This window comes from Leptosomus discolor, chromosome 1 (assembly GCF_034619465.1).
Source record: "Leptosomus discolor isolate bLepDis1 chromosome 1, bLepDis1.hap2, whole genome shotgun sequence".
In the NCBI taxonomy this organism is placed as follows: domain Eukaryota; kingdom Metazoa; phylum Chordata; class Aves; order Leptosomiformes; family Leptosomidae; genus Leptosomus; species Leptosomus discolor.
The window spans coordinates 65,044,663-65,071,800 of record NC_141391.1 but is presented as its reverse complement, the minus strand read 5'-3'; the positions used below and the strand labels follow the sequence as shown (position 1 = coordinate 65,071,800).

Sequence of the window (27,138 nt, the reverse complement as noted above, 5' to 3'; positions counted from 1 at the left end):
ACAGGCAGAGCAAAGCACTGGGTACAGTTCAAAAACTTGGTGAACCACAGTAAAGAAGAAAGAGAGAGGAAAAATTAATTTTAATTTCTAATCCAATTTACAACACATTAACGGTAGAGGAGTATTGGTAGAGGAGGATAGTACCAAAATAGAATTGTTCAGAATGAGTGAAACAGAGCATCTTGCTGCCTAATTTTTACCTGTACATGCCTGAACAGCTGTATTCTTGTACTTCACTGAGCAAGAAATATAAGTTCACCTCATTACTCTAGATGGGTCCTTGATCACTATCATTATTTTTAAAAATTTATATTCCAAATGGCTTTTACATGTCTTCCTCGAGCACCAAGTGAGGTGAATGACACGAAAGTCAGCTAGGATCCATTTTATTAATTGATGCAAAGAGATTAGCTTCTAGATATTAAGCTTGTACAACCAGGCTCTGTGCCACAGCGAGTTTCTGAGCCCTATTGTTCTGCACTGATAACAAAGCACACACTGATACTGGCTTTTTTGCCATCACACCGAGTACCAAAAATGTAACAAATTACCACATTCCTACTAAAATGTTTTTTGCATATCTTGGGTGGAATTATTCTTATTTTAAATGAGACATCAAAATGATAACTGCTGGAAAGAAACAGCCATCTGCTCCTAATTCCATGGCTATTTTACTGTTTTCTTTCTTCCAGGAAAAGGATATTTGAGACTACTTTACCTATATACAACTTGGGCTGCAAATTGGAAACTTTGAACTCTTCACAACACTGTTTGTGCCACTGCCTTGACTTAAAAGCAAAGCTAGAATTTCAAAATTAGCCCACTGAGAAAGTTTCTGAAGATATTAATGCAAAATATATGGGTAAACTTTTCCAGGAGTCTAAAATGCATGTTACTCAAGGCTATTTTAAAGATAAGGTTAAAACTGATTTTTGTCTCTCAACTCAAAGAGCTATAGAAATTGAGCCAACACTGCAGGCAAATTCAGCAGAAACACTGCAGCTGGAGTTGGCAATCCACTGAAATCACATATATCATTTCATAATTATTTTAAGGCTGCCTGTTTTAACAGAATTTAATAGCATCTGACCTTATTAATTCCCATTTTTATTATATATTCATTGACAGTAACTGTCACAGCGTCCACTTAAGAACCAGAATTCCCACAAGATTTCTCTTCTGCTCAACGAACTTTGGTGATTGAGGGGTTCACCTAGCAGCTGTCAACTTTTACTTTGATAATACAGAAGCAGAACCAGTAAATCCAAAAATGACAGCAAGAGAAATAATGACTAAGCTTTGCAGACCAGGAAGAAATGCTCTTAGCTACTGTCTTTCTTTAACCATTGTAGAAGTTCAAATGGGACTCAAATACATACTAGATATCAGCCGTATCAATCCTAATTAGATATTAATATAAATTTATTCAAATCCATCCAATTAAGAAAGCAACAGTACTGTTTGTATTACTGATAAAATATCCAAGTTTTCCAATATTCTAACCCTTTACCACAAAGGCCCCTAATTCAAATGTTCTGTCTTTTCATTAGCCAGCAAAAAAAAAGTTTTTTAATTGTTTCATTAATTAACTTTTTAAACTCTGACCATATAATCTATATAAGGAAGACCCTAAAATAAATGCACGAAAACTGCAGGGACGGTGAAGGAGGGTAGCAATTCAGTATGTTTTGGGAATTCAAGTTGGGATCCTGGCCACAAATTCTCTTTGATTTTGCACAGTGCTTTCAGACCTACCATTAATATCCTTTATTCTCAAGCCAGGTAAGCCCAGAAGAACTGCATAGTACATTCAGCTCTAGAAAAACAAGATTTCCCTGCATCACTACTAAAAAACACTTTGCAGCTGAGCTAAGCCAAGCTGTGAACCACACAGCTGCATTAACTGAAACTCAGGTGAAATTCTTACAGTTAGGGGCAGTCTCTCACAGTCATCCATCTGGGCTACCTCTAAGTCTTGTCAATCTTGGATTGATACTTCGTAGGGTCATACTTATCAACTATATCAGGATAGCAGGATATCTTGTGTTTTACATCTGCAGCCTTATATTTACCTCTTTGGGGCCACAAGGTCAAATTGCTAGTTAGCATGACTGAAATGGGGAGGAAACCCTCTTCTTCCAAACAGAAAATCGGCATGAAACTCGAGTCCTTACTAGTATTTACAAACAAGGACACAGTAGACCATGACAGAATAGCACAAAAATTACTTATATTTCCATTTCTTACAAAACATTCAGGAAAAAAATTAAGTTGTAGGTAAATTTCATTATTCTCATTGAGTTAAGAGATGGAAACTGTCTATTTTTTCTTTCTCCTTCTGTGTTTTCCTCTTGTCAGTTGTCAAGTTCTTTATCCCCATAACAATGAGGAGTAATTCCTTTGCCCCCTGGGGCAAGCCATGGGGAGAGTAAACTTTTTCAGCCCAGTAAGAGTACTCGGTAAGAACATTCACTTGTTTACAGCTTCTTACAGTGAACAAACAACAATTCCTTCATTTTTCTCTTTGTTGTGTTTCCTGATTTTTCTGCCACCCTCCCACCTCAGTATAATCAGTATAATGTTAAACAAGTACACTGGTTCCCTACCACCCCCCCAAAAAAACCCACAACAGAATAAAATGATATTTTATCATATTCATTCACTGTGATCGAGCTGTATATTATCCCTGGGCTTCTGAGTATGATGGCGCCTTCTGGATGTGAAATTCATTGTCTCTCAGACCCTACTCCTGCTCATGATCCTCCCTTAATTACAAGGTTTTAACTAAGCCTCTAACTATCCATCTCTATCTAGAGCAAGTTTTCCTGTTTGTTTTTTTTCTTTTTTCTTGATTCCAGGATAGCTCAGAATGGAGTCTGTTCATATACATATCAGTATCATTGTGGCCTGTTGTGATCAGTACTTTATATTTTATATTTTACCTGTTTGTATGGTAGTTGTATCAGTTTGGGATTGAGGTTAAGTTAAATTTAAGGTGATGTCATTTTTTTCTCTTTTGCAACTTGGAGAATAAGAACCAGTACTTCAGAGAGATAGGTTTAGACTCTTGTGCAGCATCCTAGCTGTTCTGCAAGAAGCAGTTCTTGGAAAGCCATCGCACTCAGTAACTCAGTGCCTGTGCTCAAAAGCCTGCCAGAATGCATACCACTACAAACATTGCTGCCCAGCTAGGGGCTGGAAATCACAGACCATTCTGAATCACCCAAAAGAAGTAGAATAGCTGTGACAGAGGAGAAATAATTGCAGAAATAAAGAAGATGCTATTTTCCCAAATATTAGAACACTAGAAATACCAGTTTGACACCAAAGTAAATAAAAAATTGAAAGGTGAGAAAGTCTGTCAATCTCAGGTCTACAAGCATATACGGAAATCTGACAAAATCATTTCCCATTGCAATCAATGAGTAGCAGGACAAGACCAGAATTAGGCTGAACAGCCAACAAAGTAAATTCGGTTTAGAAGAACATAACCAAAACTAATTATCTGATTTCCAAAACCATCCTATCCAGTCACCGAGGCAATATAGAGATGTAGCACAAGTGATATTTTTTTAGAAGACTTTTTGAAATGTAGCTCATAATCTCTGAATTCAATAATTTTTCACCTTTTCTTACCTGTAGTCTACTAGCAAAAAAATACAGCATCAAGAATTGATGGTACTTTTGAACTACAATCTAATACTACAATTTCTGCTTAAAAATTTCGTACTTTTCAGCCAATAACAGTAACAGCATTATTTGTAATGAAAAGAATTATCTGAATATACTGAAAGTGAATGTGAAGGTTAACTGGTCATGGTGAGTGAAGTGAAGAATTTGCATGTTCTGCTGTTCAAAGTAAGGTAGGCTTTGGTCCGTGTAACAGGAATAGCTACTGTCAAAAGCCTTACAACACTGACAGTTTCTTTCAGTACTGCTCGGCCAAGAGCTCTGTGCTCCTGTTTGTACATAAATATAAAATCAGTAGTGTCAAGAGATGCATGCAGAGTGATTATTGCTAACTTCTGAGTAGGCTGAACATATATTCACAGGGAATACTAATATTTTTGGATATTTACAGAATTGCCAGAGAGAATATGATCCTGTCCAAGCAGTAATTTAACATCCACTTTTTCCAAGAAGGCAACCGGACGTTTAGATTTATGTAAGCAGCTGATATTCCCATGCTGTTTTTCAGAAGTAAGATAATACATAGGCCAGATCATGACTCCTCCATACACTAGTCAAGCAGTAGAACATGCAGAGAGGAGGAACATGCATTGAGTGCATGAGGCTGCAAACCAAACATCTCTTGGACAAGTTGGTGCTCTCTCTTTGCTGAAGCATTTGAGAACGTAAGTGAGCCAAAACCCCAAATGTGAATTGAAGATGGGGGAAAGAGTTTGCTTTCAGCCAGAAGCAGTGGCATATATCTTTTTGTCTTTTCATATTAATTCAAAATTTCACTCATTTCTAACAACAATAACAATAAAAATGGAGTTGTGGTATGAACATTAATAACTCATCACCATGCAGAAACAAATCCTAGCATTTGAAATACAAATACTGAACCCATGATACCTACACCAATAAACGCGAAAAATTAGACTATGTCACCTTCTGCTTTTTAATTACCTGGAGACAATATGCAATATTTTGTATTTTATAAATCATATAAATAGTATAAATTACACAAATATAACTGTTTTATGAAGTTACATTTTTTAAATTGAATACATTTTGCTGATGATCTTTATAAACATATTTTCATAAAGTTCATGATTCCTTCAATTAAAAAATAACAAGCCTACATGTCTTGCTGGAAGGCATGAATTTTCTCTGAAGTCTGAAAGACTCATCAGCAAAACAACACCTCAAGCACTACCAGAACATGACAGAAGACTTTGCACTGTAGGTAAGAAAAAGTTTTTATGAAACGCAAAAAATTTACCTTGACAAGAAGTCTGTGAAAGAGAGACGTATTGGATACCCGTGTCGTATGATTTTGACCATGTCTAGGACACCAATATACTGCAGTTGAGCAGACACATAGAAATTGTCAAAAGTATCTGGCAACTTGGAGTTATTAGGCTTTATACAATGAACAGAGTGTGGCGTGCAGTTCTGCAACTTCCCAATAATATCTGTGAGTGATTTCTGTGGGAAAAAAAATCAGTTATCAATCATTATTGTGCAGCAAAGGCCATTGCTCAACATGTACGCTTTTCCTAACTTTTTAACATTATTTTCTCATAAGGCTTGACTTGGTCATGCAAGTGGCTTTCTCAAGTATACGATTTTTCTTTCTTCCATTGCAATCTGTAGAGACTAATCCTGCCTTTTTTTTTTTTTTTTTTTTTTTATATTTACATCCAGAAGATGTTCACTAACCCTGAGCTGTATTGCCACAGTGGTTGGGCCCCCTCGTTCCAGTCTCTGAAGAAATGAGGATGTTCCTTTCTTTTTCAACAGCTGTGGGGAAGAAAAGCACACACACAATACCTTTATCTCAAGATGGGCAATAAACACTCATGTTTATTGTTACACAATTAGCTAACAAAGGCAAACATTTATACAAATAGTATGTCATAGACAATGATTTGAGTTTCAGAAAGAATTGGGAATGTGGATATATATCCTCAAGTATCTGCAGAGCCATGACTGGCAAGGAAGTTTTGATTTCAAAAGCAGCTGTATACCATTGGAAAGATAAAATACCTTTTCCAAATAACCGGGCAAAGCAATGTGATCTAGAACTCTATTGCAGAAGCAGGACTTGTGCAGTTAGTATCCCATACAGTCTTTAAATCTCTGAAAAGGTTCCTTATGTCTTTGGCAGATGCTTAAGTAAGTAAATGTAAGCACAGATCATTAAAAAAAATCTTGAAGGCAAAACAATAATATTAATATTAAAAAACCTCTTCTCTTGTCTTCCTGCATGTGAATGCAGTTAACCTTTTTTTTTTTTCTTTGCTTTTTTTTAAACCGTTTTCACCCATTATAGACATAAATTATCAATAACTTAATATCTCATTAGAACTGATGTTATCCTATACATCCGAGTTGGGAGTGAGGAACAAATTTATTTTTTACTCTCCTACGTCCTATCTTTGAGACTGAAATGGCAATAATCATCCTAAAAGTTGCCCCAGCAATTAGGGGTTTTTCTTAAACTTTCTACAGGAAGGCTGGCAAAATTATGGCATTCCAGGACTTGGCCAAGCTCTTAGATTCAAACTTCTGTATCAATAACAACCTTTTCACCTCTGTCTTTTCCACTGTTTTTCTCCAGTCCACTTACCCTATAAAACTCCCTTTCTATCAAGTCAGAATATTCTGGCCTACTTCTGTCTTTTTCCAGTTGCATCGAGAAAGTGTACATTGGCCCACTCAAGCCAAACTCCATTAAAAATACTACAGTGAAAGCAATTCTTTACTCACTATGTTAAACTTTGGACCTCTTTTTTATTTCAAATCTCACTTACTAGGATGCAACACGATTTTAAAGGCAAATTCATCCCCAACTTCAAAACAGAAAAGTAAAAGAGATCTTTTTGCTCCAGGTCTTCTCATAAAAAGAACCACTATCATGCCAATGACACTTCTCAGTTAAAGTTTACAAGATGATTGAGGAATATAACCAAAATAAGAGTTTTTTCCACTTGATAGATAATGCACTCACCCCTTCCTCCCAACAGATTAAGTCACTAATTCAAGACCACTTTCTGAGTTAGTGGAAGAGCTAGGAACAATGCTTTGGATGCTAAAGTTCCTTCCTGCTGTCCTGTTTTTCGTACTTCTTCCCATGGGAAAGAAATGTTTGGTTCAGAATGAGGGAGAGAAAAGAAAGGAAACAAGGCAAAGACAGAAAGTGAATTTAATTCAAACTCTCCAAACTTGGATATCTTCAGCTATGGGCTAAGTAACAAGACTACATCACCAAAGCTGTACTTCTCTATTACCTTTAATATACAGCTTTACATTGGAAAATATTGTACCTCTAATCTACAGAAAAAAATACGTATATGTAACTATGTAATCTCTGTTAAGAAGCTAAAACTTCCTCCTAAAAAATGTTTCTTTGCCAGCAGAATATTTTAAAGCTTTAACCAGAAGACATACCAAAAGCTTTGCAATAGATGAGTTCTTCAACTAACAGACAATGAAGCAAAGTGTTCACAAAGAGAAACAAAGCAAAGTCAATGGAAAGAAAAGCTTTCTGTTAGTGATGTGCATTCATGTGACCAGACTTCTGCTGTGTGAACTCTGAAACACATTGAGAGAGGGGAAAGCAACAGGGCCAAATTATGAACTAGGAAAAGATTACAGGAAAACATGGGAGCAAGAGCTGATGTGAGCAAAAGAGTTGTGAGATCTTCAATGAGGATATATTCTATTTTAACTGAAAAGGGGACACAATCTTCATAAGTCACAGAGACTTGATCTGGCATCCCCAAATTCCTATGACTCCTTATACGCTCCAAAATTCCAGCCTGCTATTAGATCTGTTTCTGTCTATCTTAGGACAGGTGCACTGTTCTCTCGGACCCTACTAGAAGTAGAGTGGTGAGTTCAAAGAGGTATGCCACCCTTACCTGTGACAGCATGCTCAAAATCAAGAAGGCATTTATGGAAATGTAAACAGGAAGATACATGGCCATACACACAGAAATCTATAATTATATAACCTAGCAAGTAGCTAAGGACTGCAGATGACAAGCTGAAAGGGGAGTGGAATCACAGCAAACTCCTATCTGACCTCTGAAAGTGTCTACTCTTCCCTGGATATGGTGGAGTCTAGATGAGTACTCATACACAGCAACATGAATACCTTCCATTTTGCATTTCTCACTGACTGTAAGCAGTGGCGATGCATGTTACAACTCAAATTTCAGATATAAAAGGAATGCCAGTCTCTGGTTGATAATTCTTGTCTTAATGTCCCTCTTTTTCCCACTCCCTCTTTCTTTTTCTTTTTTTTTTCTTTTTCTTATTATTGCCTTTACCTTCAGGATAAACTCCAATAAAAATGCAGTGGTTATGATTTTCCATATAGTCATTGTAATTCTAAGATGATAAGAAAACGCCCCTTACATCCCATTTCCAATAACAAAACAACAAAATCAACATTACTCCAGCCCACCACAGTGGATTTTCAAGGCTATACTGGAAAAAAGAAGAAATTATTTGGGACAGCAGATTTATAGATGTAGGCTTGATCTACAAAAGAATTTAAGTACTTACCTACTTCCAGCTCCTGCGGCAGGTGCCTATTCCAAAATAACAAGTGTTCTTTTTTTGCCACTGAACAGCTTAGATATCTAAAGTTCTGCTTCCGTCCTGCAGGGCAGCACAGTACCTTGCTCAATTAGGCTAGCTTAGTATCTACAAACTAAGTGGTGTTCTGTCTCACCTGTATAGCTCTTCTCAAAGCCTACCTTTGAGAAGTCAAGCCATCCTTGTCTCTGTGGGCAGATGAAGGATGAAGCTCTTCCCACCTTCCATCTAATACCTAAAAGTTTAGAGCATTCTCACTGAATCTGGAATTTCTGACTTAATTTATCACACTTCCCACAGGAATTTGAATATGTGTTCCGTCTCTCAAGAGAGTAACTTCAGGTTAAAAGCTATTCTGGACTGGTCAAAAACCTCATAGTTTCAGAGACCCCAGCTGTATGGTGTTTCCCTCTGGCTTGATTAGGCTTCTAACTTAGAAGTGCTTTTCATACTTCCATGTATGGGACTAGGATCTTTTTCACAGCCTTAGGAAGATTCCTCTAGGAAGCTGTTACTATAGTGGAAAGGCACCTAAAGGCACCTTGGGATGCCTCAGCTGTTTGCTAAATATAGCCTTAAACCAACACCATTCACTTCAACTTAAGTTTTTCCACTGAGTTTACTGACAAGAACAGTAGACAGGAATTATGCTACTATCAGCAGGGGGGATATAAGGAAAGTCCCATCGCTCTTCTATGGATGTACTTGCATAAAGCCTTCCACAATGACACATGAGAGCAGGCTCCTTAATCCCATGACAGAATCAATTTTATGCAGCTGTAAGCCAAAAATAGAGTTGCAAGATTCAAGAAGCCTGGCGAGGCAGCTGATGTATTGTAAGAACTGCTTGCTTCTTTTCTAGAAGAAGGAGGAATTCCAAAGCTCTGTCAAGAATGGACTCAGTAAATCATGTTTTTCTCCTCAAAAGAGAGATGTTCCATGTGACATGAACAATTAATTTTCTGACAGCCTCCCAAGTTCCCCCCCTCCTGTTCTCATTGTTGTTTTGGTTTTGGTTTTTTTTTAACTTTTTTTTGTCTGACTTAGCTATCAGAAAAAGAGACAAGTTCAGAAATGGGGAGAGTTTGATTTGATTTCAAATCGACTGGGAAAAGTGATCATTTAAAAATAACAATGTTTGCCAAAACGTACAAGATTGATCTTCATGCAAAACCACACAAACTGTCTTTTGCAAATCAGAAATATTCTCAGGTTAACACAATAAAGACATTGAGGGGTGGTTTTTTTGCACTTCCTATGTCTTAATTTACTTAACCATTCATTATAAAGTCAGCCAAGGAGACATAACAAAGAAGTGTTCCTATACACAGCTAAAAATCAGTACTAGTATTGCACCCACCTAAGCCCTGGAACTGCAAAATCATGGAATCATTCAGGCTTGAAGGGACCACATAATCTTGTCCAACCTTCTGCTCAGAAAGTCCAAGAAAAAGGTTCTTGAACTAGCCTTGTAGTGTTAGTAAATTATAATCTCTTACTTCTCACTGTTGCTTTAGTGTTGATATTAAGCATGAAATTATATTAATAGTTTAATGACTACAAAGAATGAAGCAGAGACCAAGGAGCTTTCAGGAATGACAAAGTAACAGAAAAATCTTCAGGGAGCAAATAACTGAAAGAGTCCTAAATTCTCACCTTGCTGAGCTCAATGTATTTTTTTGCTTCTCCACTTGCACAGGCTACTGATGGTTTTTTACTCAACAAAGCTGCTTTACACCCTTTGATTTTAAGAGAATGATATGGAGGAACAAGTGATCCAGTTTGTGTCAGCTTGGACTGGAACAATTGATTGATGACTACATTTTCACTGGCTGAGAAAAAAAAAGAAGAAATGAATGCATGAAGATAAAATGCAAGTTAGAAAATTATATATATTGTGTTTGGAAGTAAAATGACATACAGTAGGAGATAGAATTAAATAAATAAGCTTAAAACAAGTGGGCAAATCAATAAACTATTATATTAGGTTAGTTATCAAAGAGCATTCAATATCTAAGGATGTCAGCCATCAGTAACACTATTTTTAAACATATACAGGTCCTGCGTTGATGAAACAGTGCAGAAAACAAATCCTTTCAGACTGTGATGTCTAAACTTAATTACTTTTGTGATAATCATGTCTGAATTTTGTTCCATTACAGACTCCAAATCTATCCATCTATTAAAGCAATATAAGAGATGCATTCTGCACAACATTTACCTAACGTAGTATTTAGAAATCATCAAGGCACTTGACAGAAATAAATTATAGACACTCACTGCACCAAAGAAAAAGAATTATGTGAGACACAATATGGGAAAGGATGAAAAAAAAAAAAAAAAGGCAAAGTGAAGGACAGAACTGTAGCAAGCTGAGTTCACATTTCTCTATACGAAACCCACGCTTACTAACATTACAGAAAAACGACAATGCCATACATAGGTTTGATGCTGTGGTGACCATTTATACAAAACAAATACACTTCCAAGTGTTTTTAAAAATAAAAATCTGAGTTTTAAGACTGATAGAATACTTTACACTAATTTTAGTCAAATTATCCTTGATGAGATTATACTCATGGGCTTTTTAAGAAGAATATGATAATTACATGCTGCTTGTACTGCCACAGCACCAATAAGCATTAAGAACCTGTTGTGTGATACATCCTTAGCCATCCTTAATTTTTATTACTTTTTTTTAAGAACAAACTGACATGATCACAGCCATCATGTGAATAAAAGAAACAAAAAAACCCAGAAAGATGAATGGGATAAGCATCATAAATAATTTCATTAAGTTTAGCATAGCAGGTAGAAATCTTAAGTTTGCTCTTTATTAGCTGTGTAAAGGTGTATTACTATATTTGTTTCCCTTTTTCTGTGGAGATTACTATTCCTTACTTAACAGGAATAATAAAATTATGAGAAAGATAGTAAAGCAGATACTTAAAACAATTTCAGCACATTCAGCGGACACAGTAAACCTCCATATTTTAAAAATATGGATAAATGTAATAAGTAGCATTAGGACAGGCATTAAAATAATGTCCTTCAAATTAAGACAGATAAAACCTATGTCAACAGTCTCTCCTGATTTATTTGTTGGAGAGATATGTTCCACATTCTTATACATATATGCAAATTACTTCAATATTGTTAGCATATTTAAAAGTTTTGATTAAAGAAACCAAATTCAATGAAAATCAAAGGAAGCATGCACTTAAGGTATACATCTACATAACTTATGAAACTGAACCTAAAGGAAATGTCACTGACAATCAACAGGTTTTAAGCCTAAGTCACTTAAAAAAGAAGGAACACAGCCCCTAAATGACTTACATGCCTGTAAATATTCTGCCTTCAGAATTTTTCCACTAATTATAATTGTTATTGTCATTACTTCTTAATTACATATACACTCACTCTCAGTGTATCAAACAATTTATAGCCAATCTAATCCTCCATTCTTCCCTTTGCACAGTTGCATTGCTGATTACACAAAAGAGCAACAAAAGTGCAAAAGGAGACTATGTGAGAGAATGGAAAAACATTCTCTCTTATGGAACATACTGAAAGTTGCCATACCTTCTTATACTCTTTGGCAGATTGCCATGTAAATTTGAAGTAGTGAGAACTGGAATGTCTCTAAAACTATAGTCAATAGGATTATATTCAAGATCAATTCTTCCATTTCTTTCTTCATCTTTAATGTACACTGCTTGCCTTTAAAACGTATGAATGATTTTACTAGGGAGTTTGGCTAATTTCACAGTAAAATTGCTAAAAGCCAATACATTGTAACAGTGGGGCTGATTTGGAAGACAAATATGACCTCCAAAGGACCTCTAATTCTATGGAAAGAAATATAAGTGTATGATATAATAAGTTAAAGACTGCAGTGGTTGAAGACAAATAACATCTCAGGATACGCTGACATTTCCCTGAGAAAATGTTTTGCTTTTCTTCACAGAAAGAGTAAATGGTAGAGGTTTTTAATAATCTAATTATGAATCATTAATTAATAAACTGGGATCCATTATTATTAGCTATAATTATACAATATGCACATGGAAAGGTATGTAATTTTGTATTTCAACGGACGTTTGTATCTATTCACTGAAAAACATAAGAACGCCCACAAGTTCCTGCTTATAGAAAGGTACTTAAGCATTGAAGAACATCCCACTGCAGTCTTTATGATTTTGGGATCCTTATTTCCTTTCCCTGTTTTCTGGAGTTTGTCTTTGTTTTAATTCATACTCAATGATTTCTTTAAGTCATACTCATCTATCACACTATACCTTCTTATTCTTTATATCCCATCACATGATGAAGATGCTTTATGTTCATGAATGCCAAAAGCTTTTTAAATTACAGTAAATTTCAAACAACGTGTACGGATTTCAAAAAGATGAGGGTGACTTTTTTTTTACTGGAAATAAAATATATATAAATTTCTCTTAAAACTAAAATGAAAATTAAAGTCAAGTCATAATATCTTGATTTCTAACAACAACAGCAACTGCAAAACCATTTACTTACTTTTCATTACAAATACGAGATTTTGTGAAAGGGAATCTTTATTTTTTTCTATCGCACCAGCAATTTCGTAAGTAACCTATAATAAAATATTGTGACATCATTAGTAATGACCAATGCAGCTTTAAAAAATATTTCAGCAGTAGAAATGAAGCTATGGGTTTTTTTCTGCTCAACAGCTAAAGGCTGGCACCAGGTAGTGTCTTTTGTTCCTTTCCTAGTGCCAACAATACTAACCTGAAGAACTCGCTGTTGAACATTGTGTGTCTTTGCAAGCACACAGAAATTTCATCAGACTGATTCTCAAACATTTCCACAATGCAGGATTTTGAATAGAAAGTGTAGTGTAGAGCAGAAGACAGTGACCTAAACATCACTTTCCCTGTAGGAGGAGCAAGTCACTCCCAGATCACAGATCTCCTTGTCAATGGGAAACTGTTCACATTGACCACGACAAAACACTCATGGAGCAATCTGAGTCCCAGCTCACAAGACAAGTTTCAGCCATTTATATGATCTTTGGAGGCAAGTTCAGTCTATAGGTTATGTACAAATCCCATTGACCTTTCTAACAACTATGCACATAAGGATTTTGGATCACCTTTGTTGCCTGATGTCATAATTTCAAGAAGAGGCAGTTGGATTGTCACTCCATCTGTCATCTGACTGCAGATAAACTCTTAACACATGTGGTGGGTACTCTGAGAAGTGAGCAAAATGTGAGGCTCTAGCCAGAGTACCTGAGGGTACATCCAAAATGAAGAAATGTGACCAAGTGGCTGTCTTAACATTGAGACCATCCCAGGAGACACTGCATAGAAAAGCAACACTAAGACCAAAAAGCAGTCACTGAGTCCAGGTTTTTTATTTACTTTTTATGGGGCTGGAAGACAAACAAGCTAACTGATGGGCTTTAGACATAAACAGCTCTGGCTTGCACAGTAGCAGAACCCAAAGGGAATTTTTAAGCTAAAAAGGAAGAAAATTATAGACTGTAGTACCTCCAGGATTAGGCAGACACTTGGTAGGAACTTCTTTAGAACACCTTTTGGGTTTATTTACCTTGGGACCATGTTTCTATCTAAAGCCTTTTTTATTTTTTTTTTATTGGATCTATATCCTAAGCCCCTTAGAGATTTGGTGAAATTTTATCCTTTTATATTTAATAAAGCTGTAAATATGTAATTAAGATTAGTAATACTAATCAGTGCATCAATTTTGTTTTCCATTGGGTCATTTGACAATTATGTAATGTTATCTTACTCACGAAAGAGATTATATGACTTGGATGTGTATAATCTGTTATAGTTAGTAATTGCCAAATGATGTAATTAGCATGGCATCTGACATAGAAAAGGTATAACAATAGAATTATGTTCTTTTCCATGACAGATGCAACGTTATATAATTTTCTAATTGCATCTCCTAAGAACATACAACATAGTTAACAAACTATTAGAATAATTTAAGTACACTATTAAATGCTTTTAGTGTACTTAAAGTAAATGCGCTCCACCATACTGGTCCATAAAAGATAATTAACAGAACTTACTCAACAAATCCATAATGCCAGTTCTTAATTGAGTGTCTTAGGCTTTGACTAAATTAGAAGAAGAGAGTTAGTATTGGTAGGAAGAGTAGGTAAGTATAGCAGTGGGAGATACTATATTATGATTAAATGCCTAGATTGAAACAGGGAGAAGTTTCAGTACTGGTGCTGGTATAATACATCACCAACTTCTACAACTATATTCATAAGACATCTCTCACATCACATAAAATACATAAAAGTTAGCAGGATTCCCTTTTATGAAGAAATTGCTAACTCTCTAACAGTTTTCCCATAGACTTGGTAAATTAATTCACTGCCTAAAGACATGAAAACTGACTCAATGAAATGACACTCTAGGGTTCCATATTCATTGCCAGTCCCACAAAAGAGAAAAAGAAAGTAGTCCTCTTCTAGCTGCCAATTTTGTCAATTTAATCCTGCCCTCATCGGAGATGTCAACCTATACAGCATTTTGCCTAAAGCACATGTATTTCCCTCCATTTTCTTCCATTTGGTTTCTAAAGTAAGCCTGGCCAAAACTCTGCACTCACTGGCACTCAAGCACAGTAGGTAGTTATTCTGAGGAGACAAAACCCAAATATTATATGATTCAGAAACGAAATCTACACTCTCTTAGATCACAGTTCCAGTATTATAAAACATTATTTATTCTCACTTCTATTTATTGCAGCTGTTTGCTCTGTCTTGCTTTACATGATGAAGTAAATCTATGTCTCCATGTTAACCAAAGGAAACACGATCTTTAGATATCTGAACTAGTTGAACTATTTTTATTAAATAAGAAAATAGTGTGCAGTTCTACACTGCATTTTATTTTATTAAAAGAGATTAAAACAAGAAAGGGATTGGATTTGCTTTCCTTTTTGATTTAAGTTCAAAAAGGAAGAGATCTTAACCTAAACACAGTGGTAGTGGGACAGGCCAAATATTCATCTAGTCCTGGAAATTTAGGGAAAAATATTGAGGAACACTTCTACTCTGCCTCCCACCAGTTTCCCTCTCAGCTTCCAGAGTTCTGCCCACAACGGGCAGAGGAGCTCTTGACCTGCAGGCTGCATCTTATCTTTGTGTTCAATATCTCTTGACTGACGTTTCCTCCTCAAGACTTCGTTTCCAGAACTCATTAACATTTTCAGCATCTAAACACTCTGTGGTTACGGAGTTTCACTAGTTGCTACCTATGCAAAAAAAATCAACCCCAACTTAATTTTATTTGGTTTTGAACCTGTTTTCTGGTCATTTAACTTGACATAGCTAGTTTTAATATAATGAGAACTAGCAGATACAAATCAGAGGTAAGAAAAACAACACCCAGAAAACAGGAGGCTCACACACTAAATGTGCATAGAGCTAACTTTGGGAATTGCACGTTCCTCTTATCTTCTTATATACTCTTTGTCTCTTTGCTTCGTCAATTATCTTCATGCCATTCTATTGTACATCTAGTCTTTTGAACTTAAGTATTCCCCCTCATAACATCTGACTTTGGTAAGGGACTTTATCTAAGTTTATTTGATTTCCCAATAAACTTTATCAACAGGGCCAACCTTTACACATAATTTTCATCAATTCCTTCTAATACTCTTTTTTGTAAATAGTTTTCATATCTTGTGATAAGCCAAAAGCACTCATGGTTAATGGCAGATCCATCAGGAATCCTACAACAACCTAGGAAAATGCCACCTGGAGTGTTAAGGTTGATTTGGCAGCATTCACAGTTAAACCAGAGAATTTTACTATTTTAATAGCAAAATGTAACCCAGAAACTCACAGTTTTGCATATGTTGTTAAATTTAGTTAATAAGAAAATAATCAGTTCATATAGTTAAAAAAGAAATTCTTGAGAACATGTCCAAGGACAATTTCAGTGCACAGAGGGTCACCTGCAGTTGTTAATTTTCTGCCAGTACTTATGAGTGATATCATTTAAATGTATGAATGTACCATTTTTTTTTAGGATCACTGGACTTCTTACCCTCCCGAAACAAGTCTTGTTAAACGATGGGTGAAGTAAGTAATTTTATAGTCTGTAAAGTCTTATTCTAACACTGTAGTAGAAGCAGTAGGATACAGAAAACAGTAGATATTTAGAAATAAAATAGGAGGGTGGGTGGAAGTGTTCTATTATTTTCTCCTGTAAGTGAAAGTCCAAAATCAAGTCTACTTTCTAAAAAAAGAGAGAGAGAAAGGGAGAAAAAGCACAACAATCTTGTCTGCGTGAAAAAGAGAATCTTTGTCAAGTAACCTTTATAGGCCTTGGTATAGCTTAGACTAGACTGATTTGATTGTTATGTCTGGGGATTCAGCCTGGGGAAAAAATAGAGAAAATTAAAGCATCCTTATTGATTAATCCATCTGCTTTTGTCTTTTGATTTAGAGGTTCAGTTTCAGAGTCTGCCTGGGATGTATAAGGCATTTCAGAGAAGACTGCCTTGGTGAAGGTGAGCTGACAGCTGAGTGGTATTTTTGAAATGCACATAGCTGAGAAATGGAACAGACATTGATCTGCACTTAAAGGACATTATGTGCACTGGTTTATAAAGCAAAGAAGTTGGTCTTTAGGTCTGATCGGCTTATTACAGTACTAGAAGTCAAAACAGTGGCAAGGCAAACGGTGACAAGAGGCTTATCTGATTTGTAAATTCAAGTATAAACTGCAGAATGCTTACATTATGATGACCTATTATTCAGATTACATGAACAATGGGGCAAATAGCTCATTATCTCAAACACTGGTATGTTAAATACCACTATTATGTAAAGCTGTGTCCCTTGGCATCGTGCTAAGACATTATATTTCTGATTTACTTACTGATACATTAATTCTTCCATAAAATTTAAAAAAAAAGAACTTTGAGTCCTCAAGGAAGTTCAGTGATGGGATGCTGCTCTTCAAATTCACTATTGGTACAGCTGACAGTTCAGAGATATAATTCATGTGAAGACCTTTGTTACTTGAAAGCCCACAATGTAAATATTAATATTATCAATAAAAGCACCTAGAAATTCAGTATTACACATTCTTAGCATAGTTTCAGCTGATGGTCAGATGCATTGATCAACTGCACCCATAAAACACTTTGCTCCCTCAAGGCAAGCTTGTAGCATGCAGCATGGAACCGGCGTGCCTCTCCTCCCCGATGCTGCCAGGCAGGCAGTTTCCATGAGAAGCAGCTGAGAATAACCACATTCATGTTAGGCATCAGAAACAAAGCAATGCCCCAGCTGAGCAGATTTTTTCCAGAAGAGATCAGATCGACAGTGTTCAGGGAAATGTGTTAAACAACCCGCAGACAAAGCCTTCCACTAGGATTTTTTCCAGTCATACAGATGCTAAATCATTCTTTTCTACCTTCTGCCTGAAATGAACAGATAAGCTTTTTGTCTTATAGCACTCAGATACCAAGATATTAAATAGCACTTAGAAGAGACTCATAATGTGTCAAGGCATTGTAGCTGCAAAATTAAAACTGGGAGATAAAGTAAAATGCTTGATATGATCATGTACTAACGGTCACAGTGGCCTTTGCTGAGCACGTGTTCATACAGTTAACAACTGCATCATACTGCTCATGCAGAAAAAGACAGATTCAGTGTTGTGCCGGCATAATAGTAAAATTCAAGATAAATGAATAAAAAGTGGTTTTCTTTCTTCCACAGGATTATTCTGTCACATTTGTGTAATACAGTATTCTCTCTCAGCTTCCACTGAAAAATCTCACCACCTTCTATGTGCAGAAGCTTACTTGTGCACATTGTTTTCCTTTTTTTTTCCACTCTCTTAATTCCAAAACAGTAAAGAAAGAAAAAAAAATAAAAATCAAAGGTCTCTCAGAATGTTATCATACATACAGATTTTCTTAAAGTGTTTTTTTCACCAGAAATTCAAGTATGGATCCCAAATTATTTAGGATCTTTTCCCTCACACATTACTCTGAGCCTCTCCTTCCCATATGCCTTCTTAGGCTCACTTTGACCTAATGTTTTCTTTTTTTCACTTCCGACCTGTTATTTCTTCTCCTTTCTCTCAGTACTGCGTTTTCTGGAATGGTCTAAGGCTAACTAGGATTGGAACAACAGTATGTTATCTGTAGTCCTAGGAAAAGCTACTGAGCATAAAACATCAGGGAATGGGCAATACCCGACAATCCATGATCATGATCAATCAAAAGGACTTGATACTGGAAGAAAAGATATTTTTTCTATGACTACTCCGACCAAAACATTAAGATACGAACACGTTAAGAGGTCTTTAAAACTGCATGGACACATCTGTATCCACAGTAATTCATAACATAAAGCTAGAGATATCACTTTTGTTCACAAAAGGCTGTCTGTCAATCTCAATTAAATATAAAGAAGAGGTCTCTTCAGTGAGGTAGTATTTTTAATGTCTGAGTTTTCCAGTATAACTGTGTTTATGAGTTGATAAAATAGTTACCATAAGTGTCTGAGTAAAGATATGAACCCAACTCTTTCTGGACTTTGAGCTATGTACATAAACTACTGACCAAAAGCAGCCCAAATTGCAAGGGTCCATATGAGATTCATACCAAGGCCAATACAGTACATTAGCTTTTTTTTTTCTCTAGATGACTTGGAGTAGCAGCTCTTTCACAATGGCTGTGAAATGAATTGCAGTTACATTTGTTACCTAGAGAAATCAGGATGTCTACCTTCACCCTTGTTTAACACAAAGCCTGCATCCGTGGACTTCCTCCACAAACACTAGCCTAGAAATATCACCTGAATACAAATAATTAAGCCTAGAAGTGAGAAATTTCATGTTCAATTACCTGTCACATTTTACTGGTAATTCTTTTTCTACCCTCTGGGTCTGATTCATCTTTCAGTTATACTCATGTAAATAATGAGAAACTTTACCAAGTTAAAAGAGTTACAATCAGAGAAAAATTGTGGTAAGTGAGAATAAAATCAAGCCCCCTTGTTTCAAATTTGGGGATCTCTGAAGGTTACGACGCAGAGAAAGATTGCTTTATATTTCACTCACTTTAGACTCATGTAATTGATATCAGACTATAAAAATGGCTCTCAAAACCTGCCAAACTATACTGTTACTTTAGACATTAAATTCTTATTTTTGAGTGCCAATAAAACCTGATATATTTAAAAGTCTCATCCTTCAAAAATTTTCATAAAGTGTAAATCACAAATGACTTCTATAAAAAGCTACTAAATGCAGTAATAGCACAATCTAAAGAACAGCATCAGCAGTTTTAAAATCCTAGTTTTTCATATTCAACTTATCAACTAGCCTCAGAATAAACTTAGTTTGTGTCATTATTTAATACAGTAATGTTATAATCAGATTTTACATGAACACATATCATAAATCACTGGAAATTTCGATCTATGATAGCTAGATAACAGTTCCACGAGATATCAAAAATGCAAGTGTCTTTAAGGATTTTACTCAATCAGTATTAAAGTAAGGCGAGCTAAGCACTTGCATGGGAACTTTTCTGTTTTGGCAGGGCTAAGCATTTTACTGTCCTAAGGATGCAAAGAACAATCTGACTGGCTGGAATAGTTCCTTGGCCAATGTAAATCAAAGGATTTCCATTGACTTCAAAAGAACGTGTGAGTTTACATTACTGCAAGAGCTGTCTATTTGTTCATACCTTTGGATTAAATGTCATTACTATTATTAGGAAAAGGTCAAACCAAGTGTCCATGTTATTAAAAAAAAAATCTAAACAACCATTGCAAGGCTAAAACACACGTTAAGGAAAAGTGTACTCCTTACCACGCACTGTTTAACTTTCAGAACTAGGCATCTGAAACTTTGATGCTAACAAAACTTCCTACTGACTTCTTCAGAGAATAAGACAAGCAGTTTTTTTAAGTTTGAAGAAATGTGCTTATTATTCTGGCTGTGATTTTAATGCAGTTGCCTTGCTGCTGTTTCTGTGTCATTGTTTTTGTGTGTGGAACCTTTTAGAGCTATTGTGAAAAATTTGAATAATCACAACAGAACTCCATGAAAAACTAACAGGTATAGAACAGATTTGTAAATGAAATTAGAAGTCTGGAGTCCACGGTCACTTCTTAACTTAGCACTTTAAGTGCTAATAAGTTTCACAAAATCTTCCTTGCGCTGTTATCTAACCACTGCGTGTGCCTGCATTCCTACTGGAAAGTCCCAACGGTGAAGGTTTTCAAACCACTTAACTTTGGCAAATAATTGGAGTCTAAGTAGAAGGCCTTATGATGAAAGAAAAGCCTCCAGGGAGTTATTCAGAGCATTTAGGTTAGGAATTTAAGCACTGCCCAAATAGTCTTAATCCTTTCCATAATGACCACATTTCTATCATTGGGCTGGAACAAATTTGCCTGTGTCAGAACGCTACTCAACACTTCCATCGACTTTGTTTCCAAATGAGGAGCCACGACATGGACCTTTCCCCATTTATAGTGTTGTAAAGGACCCTAATCTGGTTAAAGAAGCCAAAGCATGCACATTCCAACCTCTCTGTTCTGGAGAGCTCAGGGCATATAATGTTACCTTGAGATATGACAGAGCCAGCAAGTCTTTTTTTTTGGTGACTCACAGACCAGTCCTGAACACACCTCATAAGAATGGAAAGTTTGGAAAGGAATAACTAAGAGCCCCCATTGTATTGTGCCCACACAACGTACATTCATGAGCTCATTTCAAATACCATACTTTGAAGAGAGAAAAGTGGCAGCATGTCAGATTAATCATAGAGGGGCCAATCTGTCAGATTATCTAAAAAACCCCTATTATCCCGTTAAACACACACCTGTTTTCCTTGCTTTGGGCTGTGGGTTGTTGTGGAGACAATGTGAAAATGAGAGCATATTGGAAAGAAAAGGGTAAGAGGTCTATTTAACAGAATTGATCATGCTTCTCCTGTGGACATTGCAGAAACGTAAATGAGAAATATTCATCCTCTTTTACAGCCATATTTAGAGACAGTTAGCATGTTCCGAGATTTTGAAGTAAAAAAGGGGAAAAATATTTTTTAATTACGATTACTAACAAAAAAAAACATGTTATTTTTTCTACCAGATGCATGCTGGTATCCACAGTATCTACTTATGTGGCTCAGTATCTACATGGAACCTATACTATTGTGGAAAAACATCCAAAAGAAATGTGACAGCCAATTAAAATGGCATTAAACATTTATGCTGAGGTATCTGAATCACCCCCTTCTTCATGAAGTGCTTAAAATGAAGACACAATTTAGGAGGCAGAATTAGGTAGCCCGAAACCTGCACAATATGATACAAACTACAAATTTTAGACCCTAGATATTGCAGAGATTCTAAGTTGTCCTCTGAAAATTCATCACTAGACACCAAATTGTTATTTACAGCTAGGAGTTGGAGAAGCCATGCAGAATTTTGTTTACTCTTTTTCATTAACTGTGTATAACCAATCATTCAAACTACTTACCCTCCCAGCGTAATGCATAACAGTGAAGGTGGAGCCCTGATCCTTTGGGGCAAGGTTACCATTTCCATCTTTTGTGGAGGAATATACTGTATTTGTGTCTAATGTATCCAGGTAAGACTGAATACGTTTAGAAAGACTCTGTTCCACAGACCAAATAGATTGGCTTTCTTCATCCAGCATTGACAAAAAGCCTGATGGTTTCTGAAATGAAAAATAGATTTTTCTCGTTTTAGACAGGAGCCGTAGAATTTCAGTTGTTCCTTGTAGAGTAAAATGGTTTGTAATTTAGTAAACAGAAATATCTATCACCTCAAAGAAAAGGAAGAAATGGTTAAAATATTCTGGTAAATCTCCAAGGCTCTGCACATCAGATAACTGTGCAAGAAATGTATGGAATAATATTTCAGTTGCCATAAATGGTAACTATTGATGGTCTTTTAGGAAACTGATTGGGCTACTTCTTCTTAAAAGGTATATTCCAGAAACTAGCTTCAGGGACAAAAGAAACTGTCAGGCCTACAACAGAGGCTCGTCAGTCCTACAGCTGTATTAAGGACGTGGTATGACACACAGATGCTACACATGAATCAGCACAGGCAAGGAGTTTCTATTACATCTTCTTCAACCCTGGACTGTTAGAAAGCTCTATTAGTCCTTGAGCTATGAAGGCAGTTATGACAATCCCTCTCTGTGGTCTCTTTGGACCCATAACCTTCTCTACAGATTCATAAATCAGAAAATGCAGGCAAAAGTTTTTATTAGTTTAACTTGCAGAGTCTATGTATAAATATACATAGGGTAAAATGGGCCTGAAAACTACCTGAAAGAAAAAATCCAAGGCTGCAGTATGGTTACCAGGAGAATACACTGTTTCCATAGCAACTCCCTCTTGTACACATTCTGCTTGCTCTTGTAGGAAAAGCACTTCATTGATGTACTGGTGTATCTTCTCATTGGTCATGTTGACACACAGCTATTGTAAAACCAAGCAAAAATGAGTATTAGAAGTTTACTGCATAATTCATCGGTGTCGGTTTTACTGCACATCTCATATTGAATTTGATGAAATGTCAATCCACAACATGTTGCCTCTTGGTAGACCACAGATTAGCAAGACCCTTGGGAAATTGATGTTTTAACAGCTATTAGTATTAAATTGAGAATAAACAGTTTTCTGCCTGCACGGTTCATTGTGAATTCCACATAAGAAACATCAAATACCAGCATTGTTAAATATAGTGCAAATTTACACTAACCCCATTGATCAAAGTAGTGTAACTCTATGTATAAATCAGTACCCTTAATATTCTTCTGCAGTTTATATTCAGGAAGACTACTCAGATGCAGTGTGCTTTTAGAAAAAATATACATATTTGGTTAAGATCCTGACTCTGTAGCTAGTTCAATGTTAACGAAAACATTCAAACCCCACAGAGTGTCACTGAAGTCTAAAGCATTTTCTGAAGAACTCATTGTGTTTTGCCCAAATAAATTTCCAAAGGGAAATTTTACTAGATGCTTCTCTCCATTCTATTGATATTCTAAGGGAAGGTTGGCAAGAAAATGTTCTTCACTAGAAAAGTTCAAAGTTTGGAGTGATAAATAATATAAAAGCCTCTCTAATATTTTCTTTGATTGCCTTATAAGAGGTATAGTGCCACTTTTGCAAAATAAATAGTTTAATAGGAATCTATTTTCGATTAAAAACAGGTGGGAGTTGTATCAGCTAATTTTGGGATCTTTCATGTTTTATTCAAAGCTCACAATCTGCAAAAAAAATAAATATTTTATAACTCTGTGGAATAAATGTTTTAACTGTTTTATTTATACTAAAGTGGAAATTATGCGGAAAATTCTAAAATGTCCTCCAATGCTGTAATAACTATCACTAAGAAATTAAGAAAACAGAAACTCCTGAAAGGGTGCAAGAACCCTTTATATGAGGAATGATGCAAGGAATGCTTGCACGCAGTCTCCTTTCAGCCCAAATTAGTCACATATTTTTTTGGCCATTAACTATACCTTCCATGAACAAAGTGTGTAAAAGCAATTCCACTAGCAAGTCATATTAAAAAATATGAAATATTTAGATCAGTCCTAAAAGTACATGGCTTAACATTCAGATGAGGGAAAAGAACCCAAGTAATGTGTAATAGCTGCCTGAATTTTCCATTAACACCTCATGCTAGTAGAGTCAACTTCCACTTGCTATAAAGTGAAATAGGCTAGTAGGAATAACAGGAAGAAGAAATAAAACAAACCCCCCATTTTATAACCAAATGGCTGTTACTAACTGCCTTTACCAATGCACGATAGCGCAGACAAAACACAATCTAGAACAGCAGCATTATTTTTTAAAAGTGGGATTTCTGAAGATTCAGATTCTTATCTTGTTTTATTTATAATGAAAGTATACAATTGACTTAGGTTACTTATTTTATGGAAAAGGACAGGTTTTTTTTAACTTCGTGGCAGGCAAGACATGCTTCACTGTTCACTTTCTGCATTTTAATTACAAAATCTTTTCAGAAGCTTCTTAGCATTATTTTAGAAGGCGGACATACCATTACAAGCTTATACCTTACAGGATATGTAAAGCTTTGAAATTATGTATGCTGTGTATATCTTTATTTGCAAGTGAGTTATTTAGAGAACCATGTCATTTAACATTTTTTACCAAAAGAAAAGTTGACAAAATCACTATAAACTCAAGCTTACTTTTTATCATGTGCTAATCTCCTAAAATACATAAAGATCAATAAATGTAATTGAGAACCTGACTGTGCAGCAAAATTATTAAACTAGACAATTCAAGCCAAAGGGAAAGACTGCCTTAGTCATATCTTAAAAAGATCTGATGAATAGCATTGCTTTTAACTGCGAAAAGGCATAATATTTTGTTAAAATAGTCATACATAACACACTGGGCCGGTAAAGAAAAAAAACACATTTATAAATTCTACTGATCAGTATATTATGGCATACACTGATGTGCTTTTTAGTAATACAAGCAATATCGTCATTCAGATTGGCAGACTTGCCATAACGACAGTAAGGTTCTGCAAACCACACCAGAAAGCAAGCTCAAGCGCTTACGCAAACTGGAAGCTGCGCCAGAACTGCTCTCTCTAGCAGTGGTTGTGAGCAACAGCTCTGCAGAACGAGAACCAGGACACCAGCCAGGGGCTGCTGAAAAGCAAGACATTCTGATCATATCTTTCACCATTTCAATGTTTTATACAACCTGCTGTGAAAAGGCAATAAAATGAATGTTTCAAATTTGAAGCCTGACACAGGTTGATACAATAATTGAAACAGCCGAAATGTAGAAATCAGGGAAAAAGACTAAACTAGCTTTGCTAACCCAACTTCTTTTGCTCCGTGCCACATGAAATATTATATAAAACAATGACATATTTTCTGTCCAAGAGATGAAAAGTTCAGAAAATTACATTTCTTTAAACATGTATTTAATTGCATCCATGAAAATCAGATAGAAATATAGTAGTAATAAAAGAAAACACAATGAAATTTTTACCTAAAACAAATGTTGTAGAAATACCTTTAAGCATTGTATATTTGCTTTACCTTGCAGCATTACTCAACATTACCTATGGCACTTTTTGTCATTGAACATTGTTAAACTGTTCTTTACACGCCTTTTATTTGCTGCATTGTATGTCTGTTCTGTAAGAATTTCTCCTTTCTATCTGTCTGTCTTTCTAATCCTAACTTACTATCATGTTTCAGTGAAAACATACACCAACTAGTTGTACAGGTCTTCATTAAAAAGTACTTCTAGAATAATATTAGAAGAAAAAAAATAAAATTCTTGTTCAAGTATTTAAACAAACAACTTGCAGTATCATCCACATTGTAGAATTTGGAAAATAATATAGTAATATTTGGTAAAAGCAATAAGTATTCATCACAGTAGACAATGTCAGCTTGATCTCTTTTCTTTTACCACATTTGACCTGTTAGGACTATTAAGTATACTCCCCGTTCAAATTTAGGTAGAAGATCAAAATTGTACTGTACTTTAAAGACAGAAAAGCACCTATGACTAATGAAATTTTCCTACTCTTCACTTTATATAAATAACTATTTGAAAAGGCATCGCCAAAAGAAGGGAATTTGTGAAAAGAAAACTTGGTGACTGTCAATCAGTGAGGGAATCAGGGACGTAAACACCCTTTGGAAAGCTCATCTACATTCTTTGGTCATGCAGAAGGATTAACTCTCTCAAGCGATGTGTATTCAGAGCATAGAGTAAAGCTTACAGCTGTCATATCAACACATCTATCAGGCCGTATGTTATAGGCCAAGATGATGAAGCTACAATGCCAAGTTTAATTTGCAAGGATGTGCTCTAGCATTTCTCAAAAATGTACTTCTAAGATAATGGACGCCAGAATCATCTTCTATTTACTGAGGTTGGACTCAGAAAATATTTCTTAATCCAAGGTCAGTAATCACTTATTTTTCAGAAGTACCTTGGTCACTCTTCGCCCTTATATCTGCTATCCAAACGCTTCCACATCCTTTTTTGTATGCAGAGTACCAATCAGAATATTTTTTAAAGTTCATATAACACAACCAGAACCCATTATATTTCTTCCTCTGCCTTTTAGGGGCAATAGAATCTAATACAGATTTCTTGTTTTCCATGCAGCTCTAACACAAATTCAAACATAGCCCTTCTGCCTCTCTGTCAGGAGAACTTTATTTTACCGGGAATTCATGTAATATCCGGGGTCAGTTGCCATTAGCTGACCTGTGTTCCTCAAATAAAGTAAAACAGAATCCAGTGCTATATTAAAATTTTATTATGGGTGGCTATCACCTGAAAAGTGATACCCCTCCACAAAGGAGGGTGTGAAAAGCCCCTCCAAAAGGGACACAATTTCAATACAAAATGGAATAGTCTCCCACCTGATTTTGTACATATAAAAGTATTAAACAAACAAGCAAACAAATATGGTAGCAACAGTCTTTCCTCAAAAGAATTTGGAATTAAAGATACTGAAATAGTTCCTAATTATTTTTTTGCTCATACTGTGCACCAGCAACTAAGTAGTGTAGGATAAAAAAGAGTGCTGTTGTGGAAAAGTAAGATATCAGTAATAAATGTCATTGTGCAGCATTTCACCAATCAATCACAAACTGAATCTAGCTGGAAATCTCAATTTTAGATAAATGGTTTTATTTTCAGCCTTAAAGTGTCTACCATAAAAGAATAAATAAACATGTTAATGTCAGGTGCTTGACAAGCCAACTTTAAAACCGAGTAGCGCTGGTTTTC

General features: G+C 35.7%; 1 protein-coding gene across 1 annotated transcript in view; it reads right to left on the bottom strand.

Annotated features, from left to right (window-relative positions):
* The window catches only part of MYO16 (myosin XVI), a 299,406-nt gene that overhangs the window by 80,777 nt on the left and 191,491 nt on the right, over positions 1–27,138 (bottom strand). The window contains exons 21-26 of the mRNA XM_086482083.1: positions 22,654–22,806; positions 21,834–22,034; positions 12,820–12,895; positions 9,934–10,109; positions 5,392–5,472; positions 4,952–5,157 (exon numbers count right to left, since the gene is read on the bottom strand). Coding sequence (XP_086338209.1) covers positions 4,952–5,157; positions 5,392–5,472; positions 9,934–10,109; positions 12,820–12,895; positions 21,834–22,034; positions 22,654–22,806 — 893 coding nt within the window. The remainder of the gene's footprint in view (positions 1–4,951; positions 5,158–5,391; positions 5,473–9,933; positions 10,110–12,819; positions 12,896–21,833; positions 22,035–22,653; positions 22,807–27,138) is intronic.